This window comes from Atheta coriaria, unplaced genomic scaffold, assembly GCF_025399875.1.
Source record: "Atheta coriaria isolate IRGN ID8LTWV9N9 unplaced genomic scaffold, Caltech_Dcor_3.1 hic_scaffold_1_pilon, whole genome shotgun sequence".
In the NCBI taxonomy this organism is placed as follows: Eukaryota; Metazoa; Arthropoda; class Insecta; order Coleoptera; family Staphylinidae; genus Dalotia; species Dalotia coriaria.
The window spans coordinates 2,358,773-2,383,638 of record NW_027045443.1 but is presented as its reverse complement, the minus strand read 5'-3'; the positions used below and the strand labels follow the sequence as shown (position 1 = coordinate 2,383,638).

The 24,866-nt window shown below is 41.7% G+C and overlaps 7 protein-coding genes and 2 long non-coding RNA genes across 19 annotated transcripts; 6 read left to right on the top strand and 3 right to left on the bottom strand.

Moving 5' to 3' along the window:
* Positions 1 to 89: 89 nt before the first annotated feature.
* nudE (Nuclear distribution protein nudE) lies at positions 90 to 3,302 on the bottom strand. Of its 4 annotated transcripts, XM_065308036.1 has the most exons (8): positions 3,144 to 3,302; positions 2,446 to 2,620; positions 2,222 to 2,375; positions 1,889 to 2,162; positions 1,632 to 1,817; positions 1,067 to 1,167; positions 669 to 757; positions 90 to 524 (listed from the first exon to the last, which is right to left on the bottom strand). In XM_065308036.1, the coding sequence occupies exons 2-8, from the start codon at positions 2,529 to 2,531 to the stop codon at positions 506 to 508; spliced, it is 909 nt and encodes a 302-aa protein (XP_065164108.1). In that variant the 5' UTR covers positions 2,532 to 2,620; positions 3,144 to 3,302; the 3' UTR covers positions 90 to 505. The 4 variants fall into 4 exon arrangements, with proteins under 4 accessions (XP_065164108.1, XP_065163886.1, XP_065163955.1 ...); XM_065307814.1 differs by lacking the exon at positions 669 to 757 and having other exon boundaries at positions 3,144 to 3,301; XM_065307883.1 differs by lacking the exon at positions 669 to 757 and having other exon boundaries at positions 3,140 to 3,279.
* A 105-nt stretch (positions 3,303 to 3,407) lies between these two features.
* LOC135795860 (citramalyl-CoA lyase, mitochondrial-like) lies at positions 3,408 to 4,917 on the top strand. Its single transcript, XM_065307692.1, has 5 exons — positions 3,408 to 3,674; positions 3,738 to 3,902; positions 3,966 to 4,163; positions 4,217 to 4,693; positions 4,751 to 4,917. The coding sequence occupies exons 1-5, from the start codon at positions 3,633 to 3,635 to the stop codon at positions 4,832 to 4,834; spliced, it is 966 nt and encodes a 321-aa protein (XP_065163764.1). The 5' UTR covers positions 3,408 to 3,632; the 3' UTR covers positions 4,835 to 4,917.
* Positions 4,820 to 5,517, bottom strand: Lamtor5 (Late endosomal/lysosomal adaptor, MAPK and MTOR activator 5). The gene is made up of 3 exons (XM_065308149.1): positions 5,311 to 5,517; positions 5,179 to 5,240; positions 4,820 to 5,125 (listed from the first exon to the last, which is right to left on the bottom strand). The coding sequence occupies exons 1-3, from the start codon at positions 5,343 to 5,345 to the stop codon at positions 4,953 to 4,955; spliced, it is 270 nt and encodes an 89-aa protein (XP_065164221.1). The 5' UTR covers positions 5,346 to 5,517; the 3' UTR covers positions 4,820 to 4,952.
* Positions 5,518 to 5,562: 45 nt separating this feature from the next.
* LOC135796278 (uncharacterized) lies at positions 5,563 to 6,753 on the top strand. The gene is made up of 2 exons (XR_010549307.1): positions 5,563 to 5,959; positions 6,112 to 6,753. It is a non-coding gene; the product is annotated as an uncharacterized lncRNA (long non-coding RNA).
* A 1,174-nt stretch (positions 6,754 to 7,927) lies between these two features.
* LOC135804194 (germ cell nuclear acidic protein-like) lies at positions 7,928 to 8,934 on the top strand. Its single transcript, XM_065317988.1, has one exon. It carries the CDS (start codon positions 7,969 to 7,971, stop codon positions 8,878 to 8,880), a length of 912 nt encoding a protein of 303 aa, XP_065174060.1. The 5' UTR covers positions 7,928 to 7,968; the 3' UTR covers positions 8,881 to 8,934.
* Positions 8,935 to 9,103: 169 nt separating this feature from the next.
* LOC135803584 (uncharacterized) lies at positions 9,104 to 9,648 on the top strand. The gene is made up of 2 exons (XR_010550837.1): positions 9,104 to 9,247; positions 9,305 to 9,648. It is a non-coding gene; the product is annotated as an uncharacterized lncRNA (long non-coding RNA).
* Positions 9,586 to 16,567, bottom strand: gprs (speckle type BTB/POZ protein). Of its 6 annotated transcripts, none has more exons than XM_065317194.1 (10): positions 16,496 to 16,567; positions 14,863 to 14,953; positions 14,086 to 14,809; positions 13,378 to 13,605; positions 13,205 to 13,315; positions 13,029 to 13,064; positions 11,394 to 11,511; positions 11,168 to 11,325; positions 10,793 to 11,107; positions 9,586 to 10,735 (listed from the first exon to the last, which is right to left on the bottom strand). In XM_065317194.1, the coding sequence occupies exons 4-10, from the start codon at positions 13,603 to 13,605 to the stop codon at positions 10,556 to 10,558; spliced, it is 1,146 nt and encodes a 381-aa protein (XP_065173266.1). In that variant the 5' UTR covers positions 14,086 to 14,809; positions 14,863 to 14,953; positions 16,496 to 16,567; the 3' UTR covers positions 9,586 to 10,555. The 6 variants fall into 6 exon arrangements, with proteins under 6 accessions (XP_065173266.1, XP_065173300.1, XP_065173275.1 ...); XM_065317228.1 differs by having other exon boundaries at positions 9,586 to 10,731; XM_065317203.1 differs by having other exon boundaries at positions 14,245 to 14,809.
* A 287-nt stretch (positions 16,568 to 16,854) lies between these two features.
* On the top strand, positions 16,855 to 19,423 carry LOC135803514 (sodium-independent sulfate anion transporter-like). 2 transcript variants are annotated; one of them, XM_065317162.1, is made up of 8 exons: positions 16,855 to 16,916; positions 16,975 to 17,304; positions 17,396 to 18,113; positions 18,198 to 18,359; positions 18,458 to 18,598; positions 18,661 to 18,809; positions 18,859 to 19,071; positions 19,144 to 19,423. In XM_065317162.1, exons 2-8 carry the CDS (start codon positions 17,131 to 17,133, stop codon positions 19,360 to 19,362), a joined length of 1,776 nt encoding a protein of 591 aa, XP_065173234.1. In that variant the 5' UTR covers positions 16,855 to 16,916; positions 16,975 to 17,130; the 3' UTR covers positions 19,363 to 19,423. The 2 variants fall into 2 exon arrangements, with proteins under 2 accessions (XP_065173234.1, XP_065173242.1); XM_065317170.1 differs by having other exon boundaries at positions 16,871 to 16,912.
* A 134-nt stretch (positions 19,424 to 19,557) lies between these two features.
* On the top strand, positions 19,558 to 23,861 carry LOC135803530 (sodium-independent sulfate anion transporter-like). 2 transcript variants are annotated; one of them, XM_065317184.1, is made up of 3 exons: positions 19,558 to 19,786; positions 21,942 to 22,856; positions 22,909 to 23,861. In XM_065317184.1, exons 2-3 carry the CDS (start codon positions 21,950 to 21,952, stop codon positions 23,739 to 23,741), a joined length of 1,740 nt encoding a protein of 579 aa, XP_065173256.1. In that variant the 5' UTR covers positions 19,558 to 19,786; positions 21,942 to 21,949; the 3' UTR covers positions 23,742 to 23,861. The 2 variants fall into 2 exon arrangements, with proteins under 2 accessions (XP_065173256.1, XP_065173250.1); XM_065317178.1 differs by lacking the exon at positions 19,558 to 19,786 and adding an exon at positions 21,614 to 21,844.
* Positions 23,862 to 24,866: the final 1,005 nt, after the last annotated feature.

Genomic DNA, 24,866 nt, shown 5'->3' with positions numbered 1-24,866 from the left:
AAAAACAAAAGCACCACTGGATGGGCACAGCCTACTTCAAAATTACAGGAACGTTAGATACATTAATCAACAAGTAAATGCAAGTAGGGTTTATCTCAAAGTTTGTATTATGCTAAACTTGGTGTTTCAGTGTTGCAATGTGTGTGGGTGTGTCAGTGTTCACTTGTGGTGCCTAATGTTAGATTCTTAACTTGCTAGACAGCAATCAGTAACAAAGAAGCACTGAATTACAATAAATTAAAATATAAAACATAAATTATTATTTCACACGCTGCGGTCGCCGAATATTCCAATCTCGCGCCCGAATGTAACATCATCCCTTTGGACTATACTGCAGATAGTCCTACATAAATATGTACACCGTTCGTATTTACATGCCAGATTGCAAGCGCTGCACGTGCAGCCTATTTGTTGATGGACTGCAAAGATGGCGATGATCTGCCTCGACTCGTATGCCGCCGCCTGACATTCTCCGTGCTGCTACGATACTCCGGTCGGCGATGCGCTAGCTTGGCCTCGAGTTGCTGCAAGAGAAAGCAACGCCCATCTACGATCAGTTATATTCGACGTTGAAGACGTGACAAGTCTATGAATACAAAGCGGCTGGTTCGGTGGTTAGTGTGTGCCCTGTGGAATGGGACGGGGTCGCATCGGGATGCTGAACGCACCTTGGAAATTGCGATGGCCGCGCGGGCGGCGGCTGGCAAAACGTCGTGCACTTCACCTGCCCGCAGTGCTCGCACAGGAAACGTGACAACTGCAAGCACAATTACACCCATGCACATGCTCACCAATGTACAACAAACAGACGAAAAATAAACAACAAAACATCGATCGAATGAGAAAATGTGCTGAATACGTTATGAAATGTACATGAATAGGTAATCGAAGCTCGCTACATTGCGCTACTTGAACAAAGTCATGTGAAAAGGATCGAATGAATGGGGTACATGAACGTTCCATCGGATGAGGAATTTCTCTAACTTGTAGCAAGGAAGGATGGCGAGGTTGCGACGTCCGGGTACGTCCTACGTGTCTGCCGCGGTGGAAACAATCCGATACTTACGCCGATCTTACGCATCAGGTCGCCGATAATGTTGAGCGCCAACACACGCGATGATGCCGTCATCGGTGTATCCAGCAAGGAAATCTTTGAGGTGGTCTCACCTGCAAGGGCATCGAGTTAGCAGCGTACGAAAAATCCAAAACCAACAAAGACCCAACTTTAACACAATCACAAACATGTAACCGACAGATGGGGTAGAAATCAAATAAGTTTTCTCATCGTATCCACAATTTATTTACAACAACTGCCACGAGTGCATGTCGTTTACAAGAAAGAGCGAAACATGGTTTATTGTGTTATAGTCGAGTCTTGTTAGGATTTGGTTTGGCGGTGAGCAAGGCGCGCGCCCGCCTAAAGGCACTAATACGAATTGATCACAGTTAAAATGTTACTGCTTAAATTAGTCAAGTTAATAATACGAATATAAAACTAGGCATTTTTGGAATGCTCGTCGGTGGCGCAAAGCTGGTTGCCGCACCTCTCTAGTGCCCAGCTGCTCAGGGGCTCGCGATCGCGAATGTTTTCGTACAAAAGAAGAAGTTTAAAAGGGCTTTTCTGAGCTTACGTTTCGTCGGCGTCGTTTGCGTCTCGCACTCGACCTTGAGTCGGTTCGAATCAACGAAGGCGCGGCTGGCAGTCGGCAAGCCATTCTCATTGCCGTTCACCGCCATCGTCGGAGGCGGTGGTGGTCGGTTAAGCAAGCGCTCGTTGTCCGGGCAGCGCTCTTTAATGTGTAGCTCCTGCTTGAGATCTATGAAGAAAGCAACATCACATTACATCATCTTCTAATAGTGTATAAAACGCAACGCAACGCGCAATTACCCCTGGTCTCGTCGACTAGTCGCTGTAGTTTCTCCTTGAGCGATTCCTTCTCGTCAATCTCCGACTCCAGAATGGCGTTGCGTTCAATCGCGTTGTTTAATGACGATTCGAATGCCGCCACGGTCTCGGCGCGCATTCGCTCCGCGCGTTCCAAATCATCGTTCTTCTGCTCCAGTATTCGCACAGTCCGCTGCAACTGCAGCTTCTCTTCTTTTAGATGTTCGGCTTCACTCTGGAGCTGCTCATTTTCGTGTACTGTTTGTTCCAGCTTTAACTAGGACAAGAAAAAAGGCAATTAGTATTACATCTTGCACAGTTTACACAATGTTTTACTTTTAAGGAATCCTTTTCCTTCTGTTCTCTATGGTGCATGGAGCGCAGGTCCTTGATAGTCTTTTCATTCTGTTCAATTGTAGCCTCGTACTCTTTCTCCAATTGTTCTGAACTGGATGTGTAGTCATCAAATTCCATCTGTAAAGCATCCTTCCTGCAATACAAACATCAGATAAGTGTTGATTTGAAGTAATCTGCTGCATTTGTAATGCTTATTAGCTTACTCGTTCATCAATCGCTGCACAAAATCCTTTAAGTACTGAATTTCTTCAAATTGTGTGGAAAAGTGGATGTGATCGCCGGAGTCCATGTTCGCTGGAGTGACTTGTGCTTCAAATGCGTGAAAAGCAGTACACCTCAGAAAACCTGTAGTCCTCTAATGGCTGGAGTGCATCTCAGCTGCAACGCGACACTCGATTATAAATCGGTAATTTCGGGCGCGCGAAAACACAGCAGCTGCCCCTGTGCACACTCAGTACCGCTTCATAAACGTGAATTTTGGATTCGCATGAATTTGGGAATCGATTGAAACTGACGGACGTGTTGATGCGCTGTTTTGCTTAGAGACGCGCTAGGTGACGGCGGCGATAGCGCGATTTCTAGCTCGGCAACAAGACCACTCGAAAATAAACAAATCGGTATTGATTGTGCGCACGCTGCTGGCATTGACTTGTGGCATTCCGAAGGAAAACCAACACCATCGCCGCCAGCGAAGCATACGAGCGAAAAGGTGGCACGTGTGAGTCACCGTCGCAGCATGCAACTGCCGCTTTCGGAGGAGCCCACTGGTGGAATCATATGATTACAATCGAGTATGTAAACGACTCACTGACATAGTTCACGAAATGAAGGCTTCGCGAAATAACGCGCCACAAAAAACACTACACACCAACAGCCTAAAGTGCTCGATCTACATACTTACGCAGCGATTATTGCGATCCACAGCGCTGTCTAGCGCTCGTCGTTGTTTACTGCTGCTAGTAACTTGGAACTTTGAACAATATCCACTATATCACGCTAAGAAACAGGCACTCTGCACCACGGAACATATGCAAGGTCTGCAGCATAGCATAGAGCAGCGTAGAGTTCGGCTGCGCTTGCCTACTTAACGCTCACACACTACACAAACTACAACGCAAATTGCCGCAACCCGCAATTCACGCGGGTGCAGTTGTACATATAATTTCTTCATGACAACCAAGATATTCGAAATAATGCAAATGACCAAATACATATTTGTCGAAACTAAATAAAAATAGATAATACTACTACTATTTTAGGCAGGTTCAAGATTATTCAACATTTCAGTTGTTTGAATTCGACCATAACCGTTTGTTGGTTAAATTCCTACCACTTCATTCTTATTAGATTCTGTTATTCTTCGTGCTGATTTACTGCGTAGTTATCCGCAATGCACGCCTGTTGTAGAGCAATTGGACTCAAATTCGCAAAAGTAAATCATTACTTTCTTTTTCTTATCAGTGAAAATGATATTGTATTAATGTAATTATTATAGCCTTTGCGAAAATTTTCCACCAATATAACCAATACCGACAACATTCCATCTCGAGCGTTTCTTTATGTGCCTGCATCCGATACAAGGAAGCTAGCAAAAGCTTACGACCTGAAAGTTGATTGCCTGGTGTTAAACTGTGAGGATGGCGTTGCTCTCAACCAGAAAGTACATTAAAACATGCATGGATAGCTGCTTCTTGCTAACCACACAACATTTTTACACTTTAAGGATGTAGCTAGGAAAAATGTGTTGGATATACTTAACAATGACCAAAGAGCAAAATTTGCCGCAGATATCGTAAGCGTGCGAGTGAATGATCTGGCCACACCATTTTTTGAAGATGATTTCAAGTCAATTCTGACTGCAAACCAGAAACCTGAAATGATCATCATACCAAAAGTAAATGATCCAGCAGAAATGTCCAAAGTAAAGTATAGACAACCCTCTGTAGTCTTGATATTGCACATAGACTTTTGTAGATTGCTGGAATCTTCCACAAGTACAAATCAAATCATATACCAGACATTATCATCTGCATTGAGAGTGCCAAAGCAGTAATGCTGCTGCAAGAAATCTGTGCAGAGGCTTTCAAGCAAGCAGATAGATGTAATTTCGCGCCGGTCGGTCTACTTTTCGGCGGAGATGATTATTTAGCCAGTATCGGGGCGACGAAGACGTCTGACCACATGGAAATCATCTACGCACGGCAGAAACTCGTCAACGTGGCGAAGGCATTTGGCTTACAAGCGATAGACATCGTCCACATCAATTATAAAGATCTGAACGCGCTGGAAGAGCAGTGTAAGCAGGGAATGAGAATGGGATATACTGGCAAACAGGTTATTCATCCAATGCAGGTAGAGACCGTTCACAAATGTTTCTCGCCGAATTCCGAGCAGATTGAATGGGCGACGGCGCTCATCAGTGAATTCACCGCTCACGAAGCAAAAGGCGCGGTAAATCAGCAATTTATATAATTTTTGACGTGGAGAAATTGATTGGGATTCTTTCAGGGTGCCTTCACATTCAGAGGGAACATGATTGATGCTCCTTTAATGAAACAGGCAAGAAACATCATCAAGTTAGCAAACAAGTAATTGTATCTTAATATTTTTGATTTGACTTTGAATGCAATTTGGTCTCAAGACAATGAAAAAATAAAGTTTTTAGATATTGACAATGACTTCATACACATGCATGGAATTCTTATAGGAATTATATACTCTTATAAACAGCCCCTGTAATTGTCCCCGACCGTTGTATAATGCAGATCTTGTTGTCTGACTCAAGTGTTATAACTGGTGCTCGATTATGTGGCTCCAGTTTGGATGCTTGTTCGGCAATCGCGCCGAGAATGCCAGCGCTTTCCGTGGATGCGTTACCTTTGGCTAAAAACACTCATTTTCAAATGAACAATCAATGCAGTTTAGATAAATGATACCTCCGAGACAAAGACCCTGATGATCCGCAAAAATACAGCCCAAGACTTGAGGTACTGCCATGCTGGAATTACAAGATTGAAATTACAAGATACATTTATTGATCTTTAGAGATAAATATGAAATCAACTAACGTTTCGTCCATAACTCGTTCTAATGGCTTCTCCATTGTGCTGTGTTTAGTTCAGATTGTTTTTAATTAGATACTTAAACAATTGTCAACACCACTCTCAATCTATTACAACCACTGACCCACAGCACTGACCAATGTGTCAAGCAAAATTGTCCGAGCCTCCTATTCCGCACTTCAGTCCTTTCAATTCTCAGCTGATTTGGTAAATATATATCGTAGGCAACCCATCGTACGAGTTTGAAACTGGCAAATAATATTATGAAGCTTGTTATATTTTTACGAATTTATTTATTTAAATATTCAATTACTTTTCGCCAACTTATTTAGAAACCAGGCCAATTTGAACAATTTGAAGATTTGGGAAATTTATACAAAACAACTGCACGCGTGAATAAGAAACACCTCAATGTATCAGTAGAACCAAAGAGAATCGCATGGATGCCGACGTCGTTCACAGGATTGATGCAAATTTCATTTGTGTGATATAATAGAGGGCGCTACTTCTGATTGGTTGTCATGACAACGCATGAATGTTTTATGTTTCTTTTGTTTATTTGAATCTTTTGGGCAGAGACGCGATCGCTGTGTGTGTGTGAAAAAGTTAAAGTCTGCAATTCCTTGAAGAACATCAACAAAACCGAACATGGCTCGTACGTATTCTACGTCAAACTCCTAAAGAATAATTCAATTTATTGCATTTGTCACATTTGTAAATTTGAAAAATATGTTTGCAATACGAGATTGAGACAATTGCAATGAAAATAGCATATCTCAAAGAATAATGTAATCAATCCATTTATAGCGACTCCTCCACGCAAACCGACTTCATCAAATCCGCAAATTTCGATCGTACCATTGACTGCCTTAAAGAAAAAACCTGCGGAACACCCTGCCGAACAAGTATTATCTTTGACAGTGGCGAACAAGCCAACCCCGATGACTTCCCAGCAAGCTCAAGGTCAAAACATCAAAGCAGCGGCAAAAGAGAACAACCAAACACAAAGCGGTAGGACGAAGCGTCGTGCTAAAAAACCCGCCCGATCACTACCTGAGTTGCCCGCTCTCATATCATTGAAACGCATTAAATTATTGAAAGTAGTAAACCAAACCACCACTTCGGCAGGACCTGCAGGAACTGCATCTAGTCAAAAACAGGCCCTTGCACTGAAGGACGTACGAGAAGTGGGTATCCAAACTGACGAGATTGATTATAACAATAATTTGCTAAAGAAGGTGATTGAAACAAATGAAATGACAGCCAGGACATTGAGTAGTATTGAGAACTTTGCCAAAAGATTAATCGCAGTAAAAGAACAGAAGGTTGCATCCGCGGGGAGTAGTCAGGTTGATTTGAACAACTCTTCGACAGAAGAGAATAAAGAAAATATGTAAAAATTATATGGTTTCTGTTAATGTGCGCAAAGAATCTTTTTTAAACAAATAATTTGACTGCATTTATATAAAGATGCTAAAAGAAAAAGTGCCGACATTTTGGAAAATCACTATTTAAGTCGTACTTTCCAAAACTGTCCTTTTATCTTATAACTTCTAACTAGTACTTTTTAACTAATTGATATGTAAGATTTTGTGCAATGCTAAAGCATTATTTCTGGCATTAAAAGTTGACTAATCTTCTCCTTGCGCATTAATCAAATATTACTATAAAAAAGTAATAATTCGTTCAAACCGATAAGTTTACAAAAGAATAGTATACCCTTTTGTTCTAATCTCTCTAAAACAATAAGCACATAAAAAACCCACTCTTACATTTCGAATAAAATAATTAATTCGCGATTTGAAACAATCAAAAGATTTCCTAAATAAACTTTGTTTGATTTTTCCATTTTACTGGCTTTTTACGAGTTTCAATAGAAATGCTTCGATTGTTCGTGTAGTGACGAATTGTACACAATTTTGTGATCCTTTGTTCGGCAGCGTTTTGCGACATGCTTTCGCGGTGTATTTAAGCCACGCATCCAGGCTGGTAAAAACACTTCTGTGGTTTCCTGCACAGTCAAACGATAAGCAATCAATTTTCAAGATGAAATTGTACGCCATCTTCCTGTTGTGCGCACTTGCAGTCATCGTGCACGTGCAGTGGGCGGAGGCTAGGCCCGATGGTGACACCGCCGAAGAAGGAGATGACGCCGCTGCCAGGCAGGATGATGAGGACAACGCTGAGGATGCTGAGCGCAAACATGCCGAAGAGGAACCTTGCGATGAAGAAGAAGGCCCCGCCGCGCACCAAGATATGGAAAACGCAGTCCTGGATGCCGTGGCAAAGCAAGAGGAAGAGGCAGAGGCACAGCCAGAGAGCCAAGAATAGCAACACTAGCCGCATCAATTGTAGTTAGCGCTTGCGTTTTTCTCATGTCTTGAAATAGGTTAAATAAATATATAACCAACTCGAATCTTTGTGTGTGATTGCGAATTTGAATCCTTCCATTTAATTTTGTTCCAAAAAATATTTAAAAATGAATCCACGTCGAATAAGTGTTAAAATATAATAAAACATAATAAAACGTAATAAAACATTTGCTTATCTGCGCGCCTCCACCAACTCTTTCGCTGATATGCAAATATCTAAGCTGAGAGAGTATTAAATGCTGCGTCCTGCAGTGTTTTCTGTCAGTTGGAAATCAACAACAAAACTTCCAGTATGCGGCATTTAATTGTGAATTTGGCGATTATTCTGGCTGTTGTATTTATTGCGGCAGCCCAGGAAGATGAAGCAGCTGCTGACGCCTCTGAATTAGCAGCTGATGATGCAGAAACACGCGATGATGAAGCCGAAAATGCAGATGCTGAGGATGCAGAAGCACGCGATGGAGAAGCAGATGATGCAGATGCAGAAGATGCAGAAGCACGCGACGATGAAGCTGACGATGCAGAAGCACGCGATGATGAAGCAGACGATGCAGATGCCGAGGATGCCGAAGCACGCGATGATGAAGAAGAAGATGCCGAAGCACGCGATGATGAAGCCGGAGATGCAGAAGGAGACGATGCAGAAGCACGCGATGAAGATGCAGAAGATGCAGAAGCAGAAAATGCCGAAGCAGATGATGCAGAAGCAGGCGATGCAGAAGCAGAAGATGAGACAACCGCTGAAACTGATATGACTACCGAAATGACAGCAACTGACGAAGAAGCTACTGAAGCTCCCGAGGAAACCGACGAAGGCGACGAGGAAAATGCAGATGAGCCTACAACCGACGCGCCAGAAGACACAGAAGACGAAGAGGTAACCGAAGCAAATGAATCTGATACATCAGAGCCACCAAGCACCGAAGATGATGCCACCGATGCGACCGATGCCACCCCAACAACGATGCCGAAAACTGAGGAAGATATTGAAAACTGGACCGACCATTACTTTACAATGCCGCCTTGCTGGACTGCCCTCGACATTTCTACAATTCAAGCGTTGCCAAGCCCAACGGAGCCATACATTATTTTCGATTTGGAAACGATTCTGCGAAAAATGAAGCTGCAAAGAGACTACCAAGTCCATCGCTATGGTATTTCGGGTTTCACTCCAATGTTTGTAATGCCACGTCTTTCAGGCTAAATGTTTTAATTGAAACCCACACTGATAATAATAAATAAATCGCATTTGATTTTATTGGTTTGATTACTTTAAACTTTAATATCAATTAAGTTAAGTTATCAAATACGTTCGTAAAAAGTGTGCAAGTCTATAGAATTGATTAGAAATTGAGTGCGGATTGTTCTATTGTTCGAAATTATGAAACAAAGAACAAAGGACCATAAGAAGCGCAGTTAAAATCTATATTTTGCACAAACGGCTTAGAAAAAGCTAAGAGTGCTTTTCGGAGCTTATTAAGTTAATGTTTGATCATCGCGTCATACCATGCACGTTCACATATTTACCATGGTGATTGCCATCGCGAGTGGTGCGCTTGCATCCAATTCAGGTATGATATTATAATAATAAATAATAATTGTTGTGTTTAATATGAGCAATTTTTCAGAGGAAAGCGAATGGCACTTCTGTCGCAACGGCTACAATGTTGTCAAATATCACGAAAACAACACAATCGTCGACGAGTACAAGATGGAGTCCAAGTTGAACCTGCTGTCTAATCATCTGTGGACGAAGATTCTCATCGACGTGAATCACTTCGCTAACATCGGCGGCTGGCACAATAGACGGATTGACGTGTGGAAGCGTTGGCAGACCTACTACGGCCAACAGGACAGCACTACAAGCACGAATTAAAATGATTTTGATTGAAAATGTAATACACACACACACTGTCTGCAACATACGATAGTTTATGTGTAATGAGTACATGAATATACAATGTACATATCAGATTGACGCTTTTTTACCCCTTGTAACATGTTAGCAAAATAGCATTTCTTATTGCAAAAGGCGGCGGATGAATCGCGCGGTGATGCGCGCGCGCTCACTGCGTGGGTAACGGCATAATTTCGACGCAGCCGGAATTGAGATGAGGTTCCTGGTGAATGTCTGAATATACGCGTAACAAAAATAATTTATATTTATCAAAAATACTCATTGCCCGTGCCCTGCCGCCGCCTTCTCCGCGCGCAATTAATGTATGTTTGGTATTCCTTTTAGTACAGACACAGACGACTTGACGAAGTTACGCACACCTATTTTTATAATTGCAATCAATACTTTGGCGTATTTCGTATTTACCACAACAACTTATTCGAGAAAAAAACAGCAAAGATAAATATACAATCAAAAGTAGTTGTTGACGACCCAGTTAGTAATGCGTGTTGAAGCATAGAAGACCGCAATATTACGTATCAAAAAGTACAAAACCAAAAACAGACCGATAAATAGAGCTCGCAGAGCGAGCATATACGTGGAAACAATATCCATTGCTAATGTACAATTCTCTATGTACATCATGTTTCTTAAAAGCCACTGTTGCGCCGCGCAACAAACGAGGAGAAGGTAACCAACGAAAGGAAAGAGTTCGGAAGTCATGGTAAACACGAGGGCGTGTGGTGCTGGTGAAATCGTTTGGTCCCGGTCCAGGGTGGTCATGCGGGGTGTGTGTGTGTGTGGAGGCGGCTTAATGCCGCTGAATGGGCGTCACTTTCTTGAGAACGATCGTGAATGTGAAGGAGTGAGCGGGAGATGAGTGGGTGGTCGGTGGGGCGGAATGATGCATGGGGCCCGGGTGCGCTGGGGGCGGGTGTGTGTGATGATGATGGCTGTGGTGCGGCGCGCCAGTGGCCGTATGCTAATTGGACGTCGAATGCTTGCCCTCGGAGGACGCCAGTTCGCTGGAGCCGCTCGAGCTCAGCGTCGTGTTCGAGCCGTACGGGTCGAGGGAGCTCTGCACGGACATGGAGCGTCCTTGCGCGTTGCGCCTCACTCGATTCGGGGACAGCTTTCCGGGGTCGACGCTTGCCGGGTCTGCCTAAAACAAGCGGCGGCTTGAAAGACGAGCCTCGAGGTATGTGGATGGTGTTATAACCTGGTAAGCCAGTGCGTTCATGATAATGCTGTAGGGCACCAGGCCGAGCGGATGGATCTCCCGCATCAAAACGTTTGCGGGTATCTTGTGGAATTGGATGTACTCGAGGAAATTGCCGATGACATCTTTCAGATTGGTGTTGGGATTGCTGTCGCAGTATTTCTTGCCCCACATGAGTGCGGCCTGGAACTTGGTGAATTCATCCGCTTGCAGTTCATCGCGTGCCAGAATCAACCTGACGACGTGTTGCGGCAGAAGTGTGAAGGAGCCCAGGTTGAGCACTTCATTGCCATGTTCGTCAACAAATTCCAACACCTAATACATAATCATATATTGAAGTGAGTAGTTAAGGAAATAAATATCAGCGATGTGTACCTTCTGCACCAGCGACTTGGTGCACTTATACTGTATGTATCGTTCGGCTGATGCCAGCAGGGCGCAGACAGTATCAACGTTAATGCAGCACTGAACGAATCCGGCGCACGCTCGCCGCAACTCATCCAGGCCGTAGTAGTCTGCCGCGTTCATTACGCCTAAAATCACAAAGGTTCAAGGGACGCTGCGCTCGCGGAGCTAACGAAGCATGCATGCGGATACTCACCTAGCAGTGTGCGCGGTTGGAGGGTGACGCAGCCGGTGTGGATGTACTCGATGAGCTGGCGGAACACGTCTGGTTCAAACTCCTCGATAATGAGCGTCTGGTGCTGCTGCGACTGTGGCTATGCAAGAATACATTAGTAACGCGCCCGGCACGTGCGCCACGCGGGTCGCGTGTGTGGCGGTGGGCAAATCACATTACCCTTGCATGCACAGATATGTGGGGATGCGAGTATGAGACTATGCGAGCATGCGGCATTGAGTCATCTGCAGTTGATCAACGCACTACGTGGATGGGTGCGAAATCGATCTCAATGGCTACGTATAGTGGAGAGAGCAGTGCCTACGCTATACTGAATGAGTCAAGTGAAAGAACACGCACGCATGTAATAGATTATTCGGAAATTCGAAAACATGACAAAGCTGAAAACGCAACGCAATTTTAAGATCCGTTTGTGAAGATAAAATATAGGACGAACACGTTGGTGTTTTTGGTGCCTGCAATGTTAATCCAGAGGTTTGCTTTAAGTCAAATAATAGATTCAGAGAGGGTTTCGAAGTACAACAGCTCCACAGTAGAAAAAAACAATTTTTGGTTTGCATTCCCCTAGAAAAATTAGTTTATCTCTTAGATATTTTAATTTAAACGAAAACAGACTTTTGCATTTTAATCAAAAACTATGTAACCATTTATCAGATCATTATTGGTGATAAGATATTCAATAGTTTTGACGTGATAACGTCTTTAAAATCGTTTTAGGGTGACATGTTCAGAAACTTGTGTCACGAGGCCTCCGATCGCAGGTATAACGAGAGAGAGAGAGACGGACCGATCTCCCGTCTCATCTCGAGCGCTGCCAGTCATTCCGTGAAACTTGTCACGCGGAATCCACACGAGCGGAGGCAGGCATAGCGTTCGAGTGAGTTGACCGATCTTCCGTCTCTCTCACTCTAGCGGCATACAAACGAATGGAGATTTTCTCGTGCGGTTAAGTTTTCGTTGAATATTTAACAGTAAAACAAAATGTGAAGTGCAAGTGAAGTGTTACAACAATTGCAACAAAAAAAACTTATATCACCAATAAGACGTTATCACGTAAACATCTCGATCGTAAACCTACTTTACAAACAACCATTTTTTTTGAATAAAATGCAAAAATCTGTTTTTGAAAAAACTGAAATATCTAAGAAAATACTAAATGTTTAGCATTGGTATCAATACTATATTAAAGAAAAATTAATTTTTCATCGTAGGCGCACTGTGGTTTTTAAATAATTGCATTTCTTTAAGAATGAAACTTAAAAAAACTTGTTTTTAGTAGCGCTGTTGTGTACCGAAATCCACTCTTAAGTAGATCTCTAAATCTGTGCCGAAAATGATGAACTCTACTGATTCACTTCAATTTTGTAATAAACTACCAAGTTTACTTTTTGAATGTATCACACTCAACACAATATACGTATGTACAAAACGCAAATGAAACAAGTGAAGACCACTGATCTAAATAAAAACAGATTGGGTCAACCTGATCTAACATTTTCGGCACCAATTTGATTCATTGTGTTGCCCCGCAAATAATCGCATATCGGATACAAAATAAACGTATGACGGAAGAGTCGGACGGCCGAGGAAGGTTACCTCTTGGATGGGAGCCAACTGCTGTGTGTAGCCTCTCTGAATTGGGTGCACAACATCGCTAATTAGTTAAATCTGGATCAAAAAGAGGCGTCGCGATGCGGTGACGCGTGCAGCGTCACGCCTCGCGTGGGGCGGGGGCGCAGGGCGCAGGCCTGCAGCGGTAACTCTACAATTACCTGTTGCGACGCATTCTGTAGATTCAGCAGCGGCTCGGAGGAGCGCTTCAGGAACAGACGCAGCTTATTCTCGCGCGGCGCCGCCTCCTTCTTGCGTTGCGGGCTGGGGGCCTGAAAGTGGGACACGCGTGAGTTTCACCTCTCCAGTGACAATTGACTTGTTCTTTGCATACCTGATAAAGCATCTTGTGGAAAACACGCGAGCGTGCAGCCAGCACGGCCTTAACGGCGCACACCGGCTCCCTGGTGTCGCCGACGAGGAACGTCACATCGCACAACTCCGGCATGGACGCGAGGAACTTCATGTCTTCGGCGAGCCCAGTCTTGTTCTCGAAGGTGCTTAGGTCGGGCTCGGCCTCCGCCATCGCGTTGTAGGTCGGCAGCAGCAGGCTCTCCGGCATCTGAAACATCAAAAGCGCATGAACTCTTATCAGACGCACGGAAACGAGTGGTTTGCGGGTTACTGACGAATGCGGAAGTTACGCGCGACGCTGCAAACAATAAATGTTTAAAGGTGTGTCATAGCATGAGTGCAAGTTCCACGTGTTCATTTTTGCGTGACGCCTTGGGGAGTTGCTGTGTTTCAGCGGGGCATGCATGAAGGTCCCAAGTATAGGCCAAGGACATTTCTTTCCAGGCGCAAAAAGTCGCATCCAGCTGTCAATTCTGTCAAGGACCAGCTTCAGTTAATATGAAAAGCAAAAATTTGCAAACTTTTTTAACTGCAAATGATAAAAATTTAGTTAAATGATAAAAAACTTAAAATTTAATATAAATACTCTTAAAAAATGGTGTGGTTTAATAAAAATGATTGTTAATTACTTTGAGCGTGTGAAGTTGTAAAATTCGGTTAGGAGATATAGCGCAATCGATAAACGTACCTGTTGATTTCCAGTGAGTTCCCACGAGAAGGAATTGATGTAAAATAGCGTTCGTAAGATGAAAAGCGGTGAATGTTATTGCTTTGAGCGCGACTTGCGATGATGATTTTCGACCTGTTGTCGAAGTGCGGAATTATTATCGAAAAAGGCGCGACATACCGAACACCGCTAACATTCCTGCAGCCGTCGGGGGTGCACTTGTCCAGCGGCAGCAACACACACGAAGCGAATGCGAGAGGACTGCGGGCCGAGTCCGCTCCATGCCGTACTTCGCATGCGTCGTTCTAACGATTGCGGGAGCGCGCATCCGGTGATAACAGACCTCCAAAATCCATGAATCACATCTGTTTTAGCCGATTATCTTTTTATTAAATGTTGCGATTGAAAAATATTAACAATGCATGGTAATGATCTGATCCTCAGGCGACTATTACGCCAATGAATGCTGAGAGTAAGGTGACAAGAATGTTGGCGGCGAGTGACGGGTGCGCGCGATCCGTGTAGAACTTGTAATTGCATAGATCCGACGAGCACATAGAGCAGTTGCCACCCCCGGCAAGTGCGACAAGTGCGGTGCAATTGCCGTTGATGCCACAGTATCTGTCCACTTCATTCGTTGGTTTTTGGAAGTACACACAGAAGAAGAATCGGGGATCGCAACTTTTTGCCGATTTCAGGTAGCTGTCTTCACAGTTGGTGCAGTCGTAGCATCGTAGCCGAGGCTCTATGTAGGAACATATCTGAATGTTAATGTTTCATTAGGAAAGGAACACTTACCGAATGCGTATAATTCGACAAAGAGCAAAATGTTTAGGAGCAGGAAAGCGCGGAACCATTTCGGAAACATCGTGTTATTATTGGAATTTAACTTAAATTGAAAGAATAACGTCAATTTTATTTTATTATTGATATTATTATTGTCATGGTGATATCTATTCATAATTTCAATAAATAGTAACTATGTTTATCAGAAGATAGAACATTTAAATACGATATTAGCAGGCAAGGCAAATTTTGTGACGCTGTTTTTTTTGTTGTGAATATTTTCGAAAGTTTTGAAAAGTTTCTTTGGTATTTATGTCCGCCCAGCTTCACACGAAAATGTATCACTTCCGTTAAATTCAAATCAGTTATATTCTGCATAATTCCTTGTATTGACTGCTTTGATGTATTGATAGTGATTCACCTGTTCACAGTGATAACTTTATTTTTTCGACTTCCACTTTTAAAGCGTCAGTTTTTTCACATTTTAAACACAAAAAGTGTTACTTTAGACGCGGATGATCAAGGCTGTGACTAAAGTACTTTAATTACGGGCTTTAGTCACGGGGCGGAGCTTGCGGGCGCTGCTTCTGCTCTTGTCGGCGCGGCACGGCATTTATAACCTTACATTTCCCAGTAGTGTGCGAGCGTTAGATCAGATTTAAAATGAAAAGTTAAATTACAAAACTTCAACGTGGAAATAAATTGAAAAAATAGCGTAAGCATAACATGACTAAATGTTGTTAAACACTTGATTAATTAAACGCTCGCTACGCTCGTTCTCATTTAATCTCGTGACTAAAACTCTCGTTTGACCACTTGATACTTAATATACTATTTTCTGTTTCCACCTTAAAAGTGCCACTTTTCCTACGATTTCGAAACACTGGCATTTTAATCACCACCTGCCAAGGGCGTGACTAAAGTACTTTAGCATTTCCCAATAGTGTGTGATTTATGCGTTTAGCAACTCATGTATACACAGTATACCGTCCAGAATATTTTTAGAAAAATTAAATACGCGCTGCAAGTAACGCAAGTAACAGTGGACGCTTATCAGAAACTTTGTAATTATTTACAGGCAAATAAAATGGTGCTAATTAAATAATACCAGTATGTAAAGTTATAAAGTATACATATTGCTAATACGTATGACACATTCGTTCGTACTTGAGTCATTACATACCAGAATGTGCTCGGCATTTTTGCTTTATGTTTCTTTCATTAATCGAATTATATTACGGCCGATTATACCTGCCGATACAATAAAAAAAAATAAGTAAAACTATTTTTCTTAGTTAATAACTTAGTTAATAGGTAATTTGATTACCTATTGCTAAATATACTTATACCGACGTAACAATCACCTGATCTCCGATATTTTCAATTGAAAAAACAATCACGCAATCCCATTATTCTACGTACATATCATCAAACGCATAAACACAATGTACTCGTACCTAGAACGTGAAAATTTCCATCGTAGGCCACACTGTAAAAAATATCAAACAAACATATTGCTTCCAATCAAAATAACAAGCGAGAATGAATATAAAAAATAATCCAAGGCATTGTATTCAATCGATGTCATTACCACATTAAGTTTCGAGTCACATCATTCGCCTCAAGTAGGTAAATATCAACGTACCTGGCTTGTGTGCTAAAGCTGACGTGTTTCTGGTATTTCTTCGAATTTTATATTAGTGTTATAAGGAGTCGGTGTACAATAAAGCAAACCAACAACGACGAAAATCGTGTCGGCGTGCCAATCAACTTCAATTGAGTTCATCAAAGACACTTCGCGGCCCCGTTACAAACCCTCTCGAAATCTCGGCGTTTGTTTGTGGTGCGACATCCAAGCAATGTGTAGAACCAGAAATAACCGACAAATAATGACTTGCTTTGTAAATCATACACATATAAATAAATATATTCCGGTAATCACATCAACATTACATCGTTGATATTATGTAAGGCAGATTATGATTACGCGACGCAGGTGGACCAGCGCAGTGATGAATTTTGCGAACTGTATTGTCCGGCACATTCCGTCGTACTGTTTAACGTAAGTACGTACTCAAACACACCATTTAATGTATGAAGTAAAAAACAAGGACGTCCACGCAGCCCGAAGCGACAGCTCGGTAATTTGCCATGTTCGATTTAAACACGGAACTGTAAAAGTCGGTTATTCCGTGTCTCAGCTCTACCATAGTTTATCCGCCGCTCTGCCGGATCATTTGCGATTCTGTGCTGAAAGCTGGAAATTTATTACATTGTGTGATGAGAAAAGCGCGTATCTTCAATGGAGTGAAAGAAGTGGTGCCGATTTTAGGATGGCTGCCGCATTACAATACCGAAACAGCTTTGGGTGATTTAATTGCTGGCATTACAGTCGGATTAACGTTAATTCCACAGAGTATTGCTTACGCTGCTCTCGCTGGGTTAGAACCACAGGTGAGATTTTTGATTCAAGCTTTTTCAAACATTTTTTTTTTTAGTTTAAAATAATGATGAAAATCTTTGATTTTTCTGAATTTGTTTTCAGTATGGATTGTACTCATCACTTTGTGGCGGTTTCATTTACGCTTGTTTTGGAACCGTGAAAGATTTAAACATTGCTCCGACCGCACTCATATCCTTATTAACATACTCATACATCAAAGATACATCTTCACCAGAAGTAGCAATATTCCTTTGCTTCTCCGCCGGACTTCTACAGTTTCTCTTCGGTGTGTTCAAGTTGGGATTTCTGGTAGACTTTGTGTCTGCGCCGGTTGTCTCCGGCTTCACCTCCGCGGGTGCCATCACCATCGCCGCTTCCCAAGTGAAAAGCATGTTAGGGTTGAAATTCCGTGCTGAAAGCTTCATCGAAGTGGTCTACCATGTCTTCGCAAATATCACCAAAGCGAAGCTGGGTGATACGGCTCTCAGTCTCGTATGTTGCGTGCTTCTCATAGGTTTGCGCGAAGTCCGTCGCTGGGGTCTGGCACCGTCCGTACCCAACGCTAGCAGGAACAAAATTGCCATTTGGTTCATCTCGGTAGGACGCAACGCGCTGATCGTGATCACAACGTCGGTGTGCGCATACTTCCTGCACAGCGATGTTTTCACGCTGACGAACACCGTTCCGGATGGTCTCCCACAATTTGCGCCGCCCTTCAAACTGGCGGATGTTGGCGAGCACGTGCGGCAGTTGTACACGGGGATTCTTGTCGTGGCGTTAGTAGCGATATTAAGTAATATGGCGATCGCCAAATCATTCTGTAAGTACATAGTCAATTATTTCTGAATTGATAGTTTGTAATATATAATAGTAACCTATAATTCGGATCGATGTTTATTTTTAGCAAGTGGAAAAGTTTTGAATGCATCTCAGGAAATGTCCACGCTCGGATTGTGCAATATCGTTGGATCATTCTTCGGGTCGTTTCCGGTCAACGCTTCGTTTTCACGAGCGGCGCTCAACCATGCCAGTGGGGCTCGTACTACTTTTGGGGGTATTTACACCGGTTAGTTTCGGCCTAAATTTAAAATTCAGTCAGTAACGTCAGATTACAGAGAATTAGCATAAAATTTTAAGTTTATTGCCTGTCTTAACTTGTTGTAGGAATCATGGTGATTTTATCTCTTACATTCTTAACCAAGTATTTCATCTTTATTCCCAAAGCTGCTCTGGCGTCAGTCATCTTTTGCGCAGTTATCTACATGGTAGAAATTGAGATAGTGAAGAATTTGTGGCAGACGACTAGTATGAGAAGTAATCACTCACGAAACGATATTGTTTTATAACATTTTCTTATTTATTTTTAGGAATTGAACTTATACCATTAGCAGCGACATTCCTATGGTCTCTGGCTGATTCGATCGAGCGAGGAATACTCGTGGGCGTGGTTGTGGATCTCCTTTTAATAGTTTGGTTTATCTCGAAACCAAAAATTAAAGATGAAATTGTTGTCATGGTAAAAATATCCAAATTCACACGCTTGCACATCTGATTTTATTTCTTAGGATCATATCAGTTACCTCCAACTGGCTTTAGTTGGTAGCCTTACTTACATATCAGGAGAATCTGTTCGTGAGAAGACTCACCGTGTCGTGAAGAAGTGCCACAACGTAACAGTCACAGACTCCGGCCCGAACGCAAACAATCCAGAAATAAAATGTTTGCTCATCGTTTTTGATTGCAATAAGCTGCAACGAGTCGATTACAGTGCAACTAAAGTATTACATTATATTTAATTTATTGTTAAATTACTTATGTTAATGTATTAATAATATTAATATTTGTTTTAGGCGCTGGGGGCACTCATGGCTGATTTTGTAGAAACCAATCGAAACTCGAAGGAAAAGGTCGAGATTGTGTTTCTGGACTTGAATGAAAAACTGCGTATCAAAATGGAGAGTATTATTGGTAATACGCTTAATTGTGTGAATAAGGATAATCTGCATGATGTTGTTCAACGATATACAAATACATCAATATCGCCAGGGTTTGAGACGACGCCTTGTTAACCGTAGAATAATATTTCTATTAAAATGTAATTTATGCTCTCGATAAATGTGTCGAAATCAATCCATGACTCAACGTAGCCTTTAATGATACAACTATGCAAATGGTGAATTTTTCGCCGCGTTCGATATGAGATCGCTGTAAGTTTGATCGGAATGTAGTGCGCAGGGCCGGGACGGCGAAAAGCACGGCTCTTGACGCGGCCCTCGACGCCGCACGTCGCACATGTCCCGCGACTCCCGTGCGCGCAAGGCGCACGCCAGCGCAACCCCATTCGAACGTTCGACCCTAGGCTTTAATAATAACATCTGCTAGCGAGCTCCCACGCGACGATATGAATTCGAGAATGTGCGTCATTTCGAAGTGGCCCTTGGTATTCCACGGACGAAACTGACTAGCAATTGCAAATTTACGAAAATATCACAAGTGAGTAATTTTGAAATTGTATTTTCGTGGCATGTACAAGTACAGCGAAAACAAACCAGTCCCACAGACTATACGAATTAATATCATTTTACGTGGACATTAAGGCGCGATTAGTAACTGTAATGCGTTATTTCTCGCAGCACAAGGTCAGCGATTTAACTTTAATATGATTATAACCGCAAAAATGACGTGTATACTTGTAGGTCTGTTTGCTAAGTGTTGCTCACGTGTTGCTCATCTAATGTCAGATCAGCTTTATATACGCTCGTGCAAAAACGGGAAATGTGGCAGGAATTTGGTGGGCAGAAGCGCCTAGTCCCAGAGTTAGAATTTTATCGAACGCGTATTTGTGCGAAGAGTTGCCTAAAGTAAAGTTGCGTTTGGATAGAAAACATTGTGCTGTTATGCCAACGAAAATATAATATATCTCAACGCAGCAATGTATAAAATATGATATTTTGGAATGTTTGTAATGATTCTCGTTTATCGAATGTTTACATTCACTCGGCATAAATGGGATATAATATTTGTGCGTAAACATATGATAGTAAAATACTTTCTTGCTATTTATTATTTTAGCGCTATTAGCCAATTTTTTCTATCAATGCACACAGCGTTATAAAATACCTAGCCGCATATTCCACAAAATTGCATAAAACAGGTTTTAGGTTTAAGGTAACATGTCCTTTGATCACAACAGAGTTTACTATGATATTTAAATAATTGCTTTCTTATGCATAGTAAATATTTGTGTTAATACTGCACCAGTAATAAAAAAATTAATAACAAAGATTAAAAATTTCAAGAAAATAGTTCGATACGTGTATTTTTGCTATAAACAATTTTATCTAGAGATTGACGTGAACATGGCAGTACAAAATCACGCATTTAAAGTAAAAAATATGAAAAATTGAAAGATGCACGAGTCAATCATTGGGTGAGTTGACAAGGAAGGACGAATGTAAATGAAAAACTGTGCTTAAAATAAATATTTTTAAAGTTGTACGAAAAATACGAAACAAGTTATTAGATTTTTTTTCTTGTATAATATAATCGAAATTAAAGTTCATTTAAGTACTTGAGTCAACACTTAAATCAAGGTCTTCTTAATTTGTTACGCACGCAATTATTGCTTTTGTGTAGTCAAATTATTGCTATTTTCAGCGTTATATCGACATTGTAACATTTTTGCTTCATTTCATTCTACAATTTAATAATTATTTATGAATGTGCTGCCAACTTGTTTAAGTAGCAACTTGTAAACATGCAATATGCTTAATGCTCGATTGCACTTTAATTATAACGACTTTAAGCAGCAGTTCTTGCTGCAGACGGATTGGCTTTCGTAAGTGCACATAAAAAGCGATAAAGTTATTAATTTTCCGCTTAGTGATTTATAGGTCAACAGCGATGGTCGCTGCGATTTCTTCGATTTCTGCAATTAGTTGGCGCAATCGCATTCGACTTTGACCGATAAGATTCATTTTACATCAAGCTTACGGAAATTAACAATTGCATCATTCATTATTTTACTTGTAATCACGATGCGCACCTTATCCGCAGACTCGTTGTACGAAGTTTGATCTGCAATTAAAACAAGATTGAAAGTGAGTGGCGCACGTAACAAATCCGCCATTTCCTTCATATACAATCGAAACATTCCGTTGTTTACTAGTTGGTTTAACTCGTTGCGTATCACAATCGGCGACTAATTAAAAATAGCTTCAATTGATGGTAGACAATATTTTTAATTGAGAGAATCGGCGAGCACATTGATCTGCCGCCGAGAATTATAACCCGTATGCCAAGCTAGCGCAAGAATGGAGCCGACTTTGCGAAATGTGCGAGATGTGGCGCTCGTGCAGAGTGAAATTGTTTTAAAAACGGAAAGCTGCGAAGCACGCAGCATTCGCAAACACATCGTGCTCGCGACCGCCTCGTTCGGTGTTTGCTGGCGCGGCTTAATTATCAACGTAAACAAACAAAGTATGTGCTTCATAGTCAATTACTACGCGAAACTCTTTTGTTAAAGTGCGTGTCACACCAATGCGAGTTTAGGTAATTACGTTTTAACTACTGGTTGCGTTGAGCTGTGCCTGTCTATTGATTTACAATGTGAACTTTCTCCAACACGCACGCACGTTTGCGGTTTCAGGTCAGAAGATGCGAAGAGAAAGAATGCGCGCCGCTCTGCAACGTCACCTGCCAATCTTCGGGCATGTGCGTGGCTATGATACCCACACGTTCCTCTGCGATCTAATTGCCGGCGTCACCGTGGGCCTCACAGTGATGCCGCAGGCCCTGGCGTATGCGACACTTGCCGGTGTTGAACCCCAGTTTGGCTTGTACTCGGCGTTCGCGGGCTGCTTCGTTTACGTCGTCTTCGGATCGTGCAAAGATATTACCATCGGGCCTACTGCTCTAATGTCCCTCATGACTTACCAACAAGTTGTCAACCGCAACAGCGACTACGCTATATTACTATGTTTCATCTCCGGAATCATGCAGTTGTTAATGGCCGTGCTAAACCTCGGTCTTCTTGTAGACTTTATATCAATTCCGGTGACGGTGGGCTTCACCTCGGCCACTTCGATGATCATTATCTCATCGCAGCTAAAGTATATATTGGGGTTGAAGTACAAGTCAAATGGATTTTTCGATACACTTTATCAAGCGTACGCGAATATCGATAAGTCGCGTTATGCAGACTTTCAGATGGCATTGGTATGTATTGTTCTACTGCTGGGGCTGAGGAAAATAAAGGATATTAAGCTGAAACGCAAGCCGTTAGAGAAGACCATCTGGGTGATTTCCACGTCCAGGAATGCTTTGGTGGTTGTTTGTAGTTCGTTATTGGCGTATTACTACGAAACCACCACTGGAGCCGTACCATTCTTACTGACCGGGAAAGTAAAACCGGGCATGCCCAATTTTGGTCCACCACCATTCAGTACAACATACAACAATCGCACAGTGGAGTTATCAGAAATGCTGGCAGATCTTGGAGGGTCCGTTGTAATGGTACCTATTATTGCTGTGCTTGGAAATGTTGCAATTGCCAAGGCTTTTGGTAAGTTTATTTTTTGTTTTAACTTTTTTTTAATTAAAAAATTATTCCACAGCTAATAATAAAAGTGTGGACGCCACCCAGGAACTAATTGCACTCAGCTTTTGCAACGTAATTGGATCATTTTTCTCGTCTATACCTATTACCGGCTCTTTTTCACGCTCGGCTGTGAACCACGCAAGCGGTGTGAAAACTACTGTTGGCGGTATATTTACTGGCATTTTGGTTTTGCTCGCGCTGTCCTTTGTGACCCCAGCATTTCGCTACATTCCGAAAGCATCTCTTGGCGCTGTTATCATCTGTGCGGTAATCTTCATGATTGAATACGAAGTTGTACGGCCAATGTGGAAGTCCAATCGGAAAGACCTCATTCCTATGAGCGTCACATTTATACTATGTTTATCCATCGGCGTGGAGTTAGGAATTGTTATTGGTGTGTTTATCAACATTATACTGCTCCTGTATCCAAGCGCACGCCCGCAAGTGACCGTCGAAAAATTGACGACGCCCAATGGGGTTGAATGTTTACTAATCACTCCGAGTAACAGTCTGTACTTCCCGGCGGTGGAATTTATCAAGTCCTATGTGGACAACGCCGGATTGAATTCAGTGCATTTGCCCGTTGTCATAGATTGTCGATTTATTCTCGCCGCCGACTTTACAGCTGCCAGAGGGGTATCGGCAATGATTAGGGACTTTGCGGGTAGAAAACAACCTCTGTATTTCCTCAACCCCAGCGAGAAGGTGAAGAATGTATTTAAGGGAGCCGACATTGCCTTCAATTCGCTCAAGTCTGTGCAGGAACTAGAAGATTTCATTGTCGACAGCGAAGAATCCGCTCTTTTGAAGCAATTAAATTCGACATATAGGGAGTTTGAACAGGTGTGAAATGTACATGTATGTTGCGCTCTCTTAAGAACTTTTTTGACGAATGTTTACCAAATGTTTTGTATCAAAACTCATGTAATATATTTTAATTTTTCACTAATAAACAAACTATGAAAACAATATTGCTTAATTTTGAGAAGATTGTCTGAGTCCGCAATATAATTTTTATTTAATCCAAATGTCATTTGAATCACGAATATGCAACTGAAACAAAGTGTCCACATATATTTATAATTAATAATTTTATCATTTTCACAAGAAAAGATCTAATAAAATGTTAGAACTGAACTATTTAATTACTGAAGTGAATTGATAGTTTTTGGAGTAGAAATAATATGTAAGTATGAAACTCCCAATTAATATTGAAAGTGAATTTATCAAATTCTATGTTAATATTTTATCAATCAAGTGTTTTTGTGTTATTATTTAGCATGCTTACAAAATTTGAAAACATTTCTAATTAATTAATTGAACAATTTTATAAATATCGGTGTTATCTTAAGTCACGGGGTGGAACTTACGCCTGCACATATGTCCTACGGTGCAGTACAAAGCCATATGATATGCCACGCACAGTCAGTCAAACAAAGCAGCATGCAGCACTTGTACTCGTATATTATTGGAATATAAGTGATATCGAGTGCGTGCACGAACTCCCATGCATTTATAACCTTATATTTTCCAGTAGAGTGCGAACGAAGTTTCAAGTTTAAAATACAGAAGATTCAAACAAAAACCTAAACGTGGAAATAGAGAGGAAGAAGAAAAAAAAACCGGTTAAAGTGTCGATTAGCGCACTTGATATACTATTATAGATAACATTTTAAATTAACTCTCGGGAAACTCACAAAATGGCATTTTTGCGTTTCGAGCCACTAATTTTGTTTGTTTTTGCGGTGCAGCAACTGAATCCGATCGCGTAGGTTAACCATTTTGGTATCAGAAAGTAAGTTTTGGAACTTTTATTATTTTCATGGATTGGACTTGTAATTTTTGTGTTTTGGGGCACTTTCTGTTGGTTTTAGGGTTCTAGCAACAGAACCCGACTTCGTAGGGTGACAAGTTTTGCATCAGATTGTTCGTATTGAAATTCTTTATCATTTCCGTAGATAACATTTGTAATTA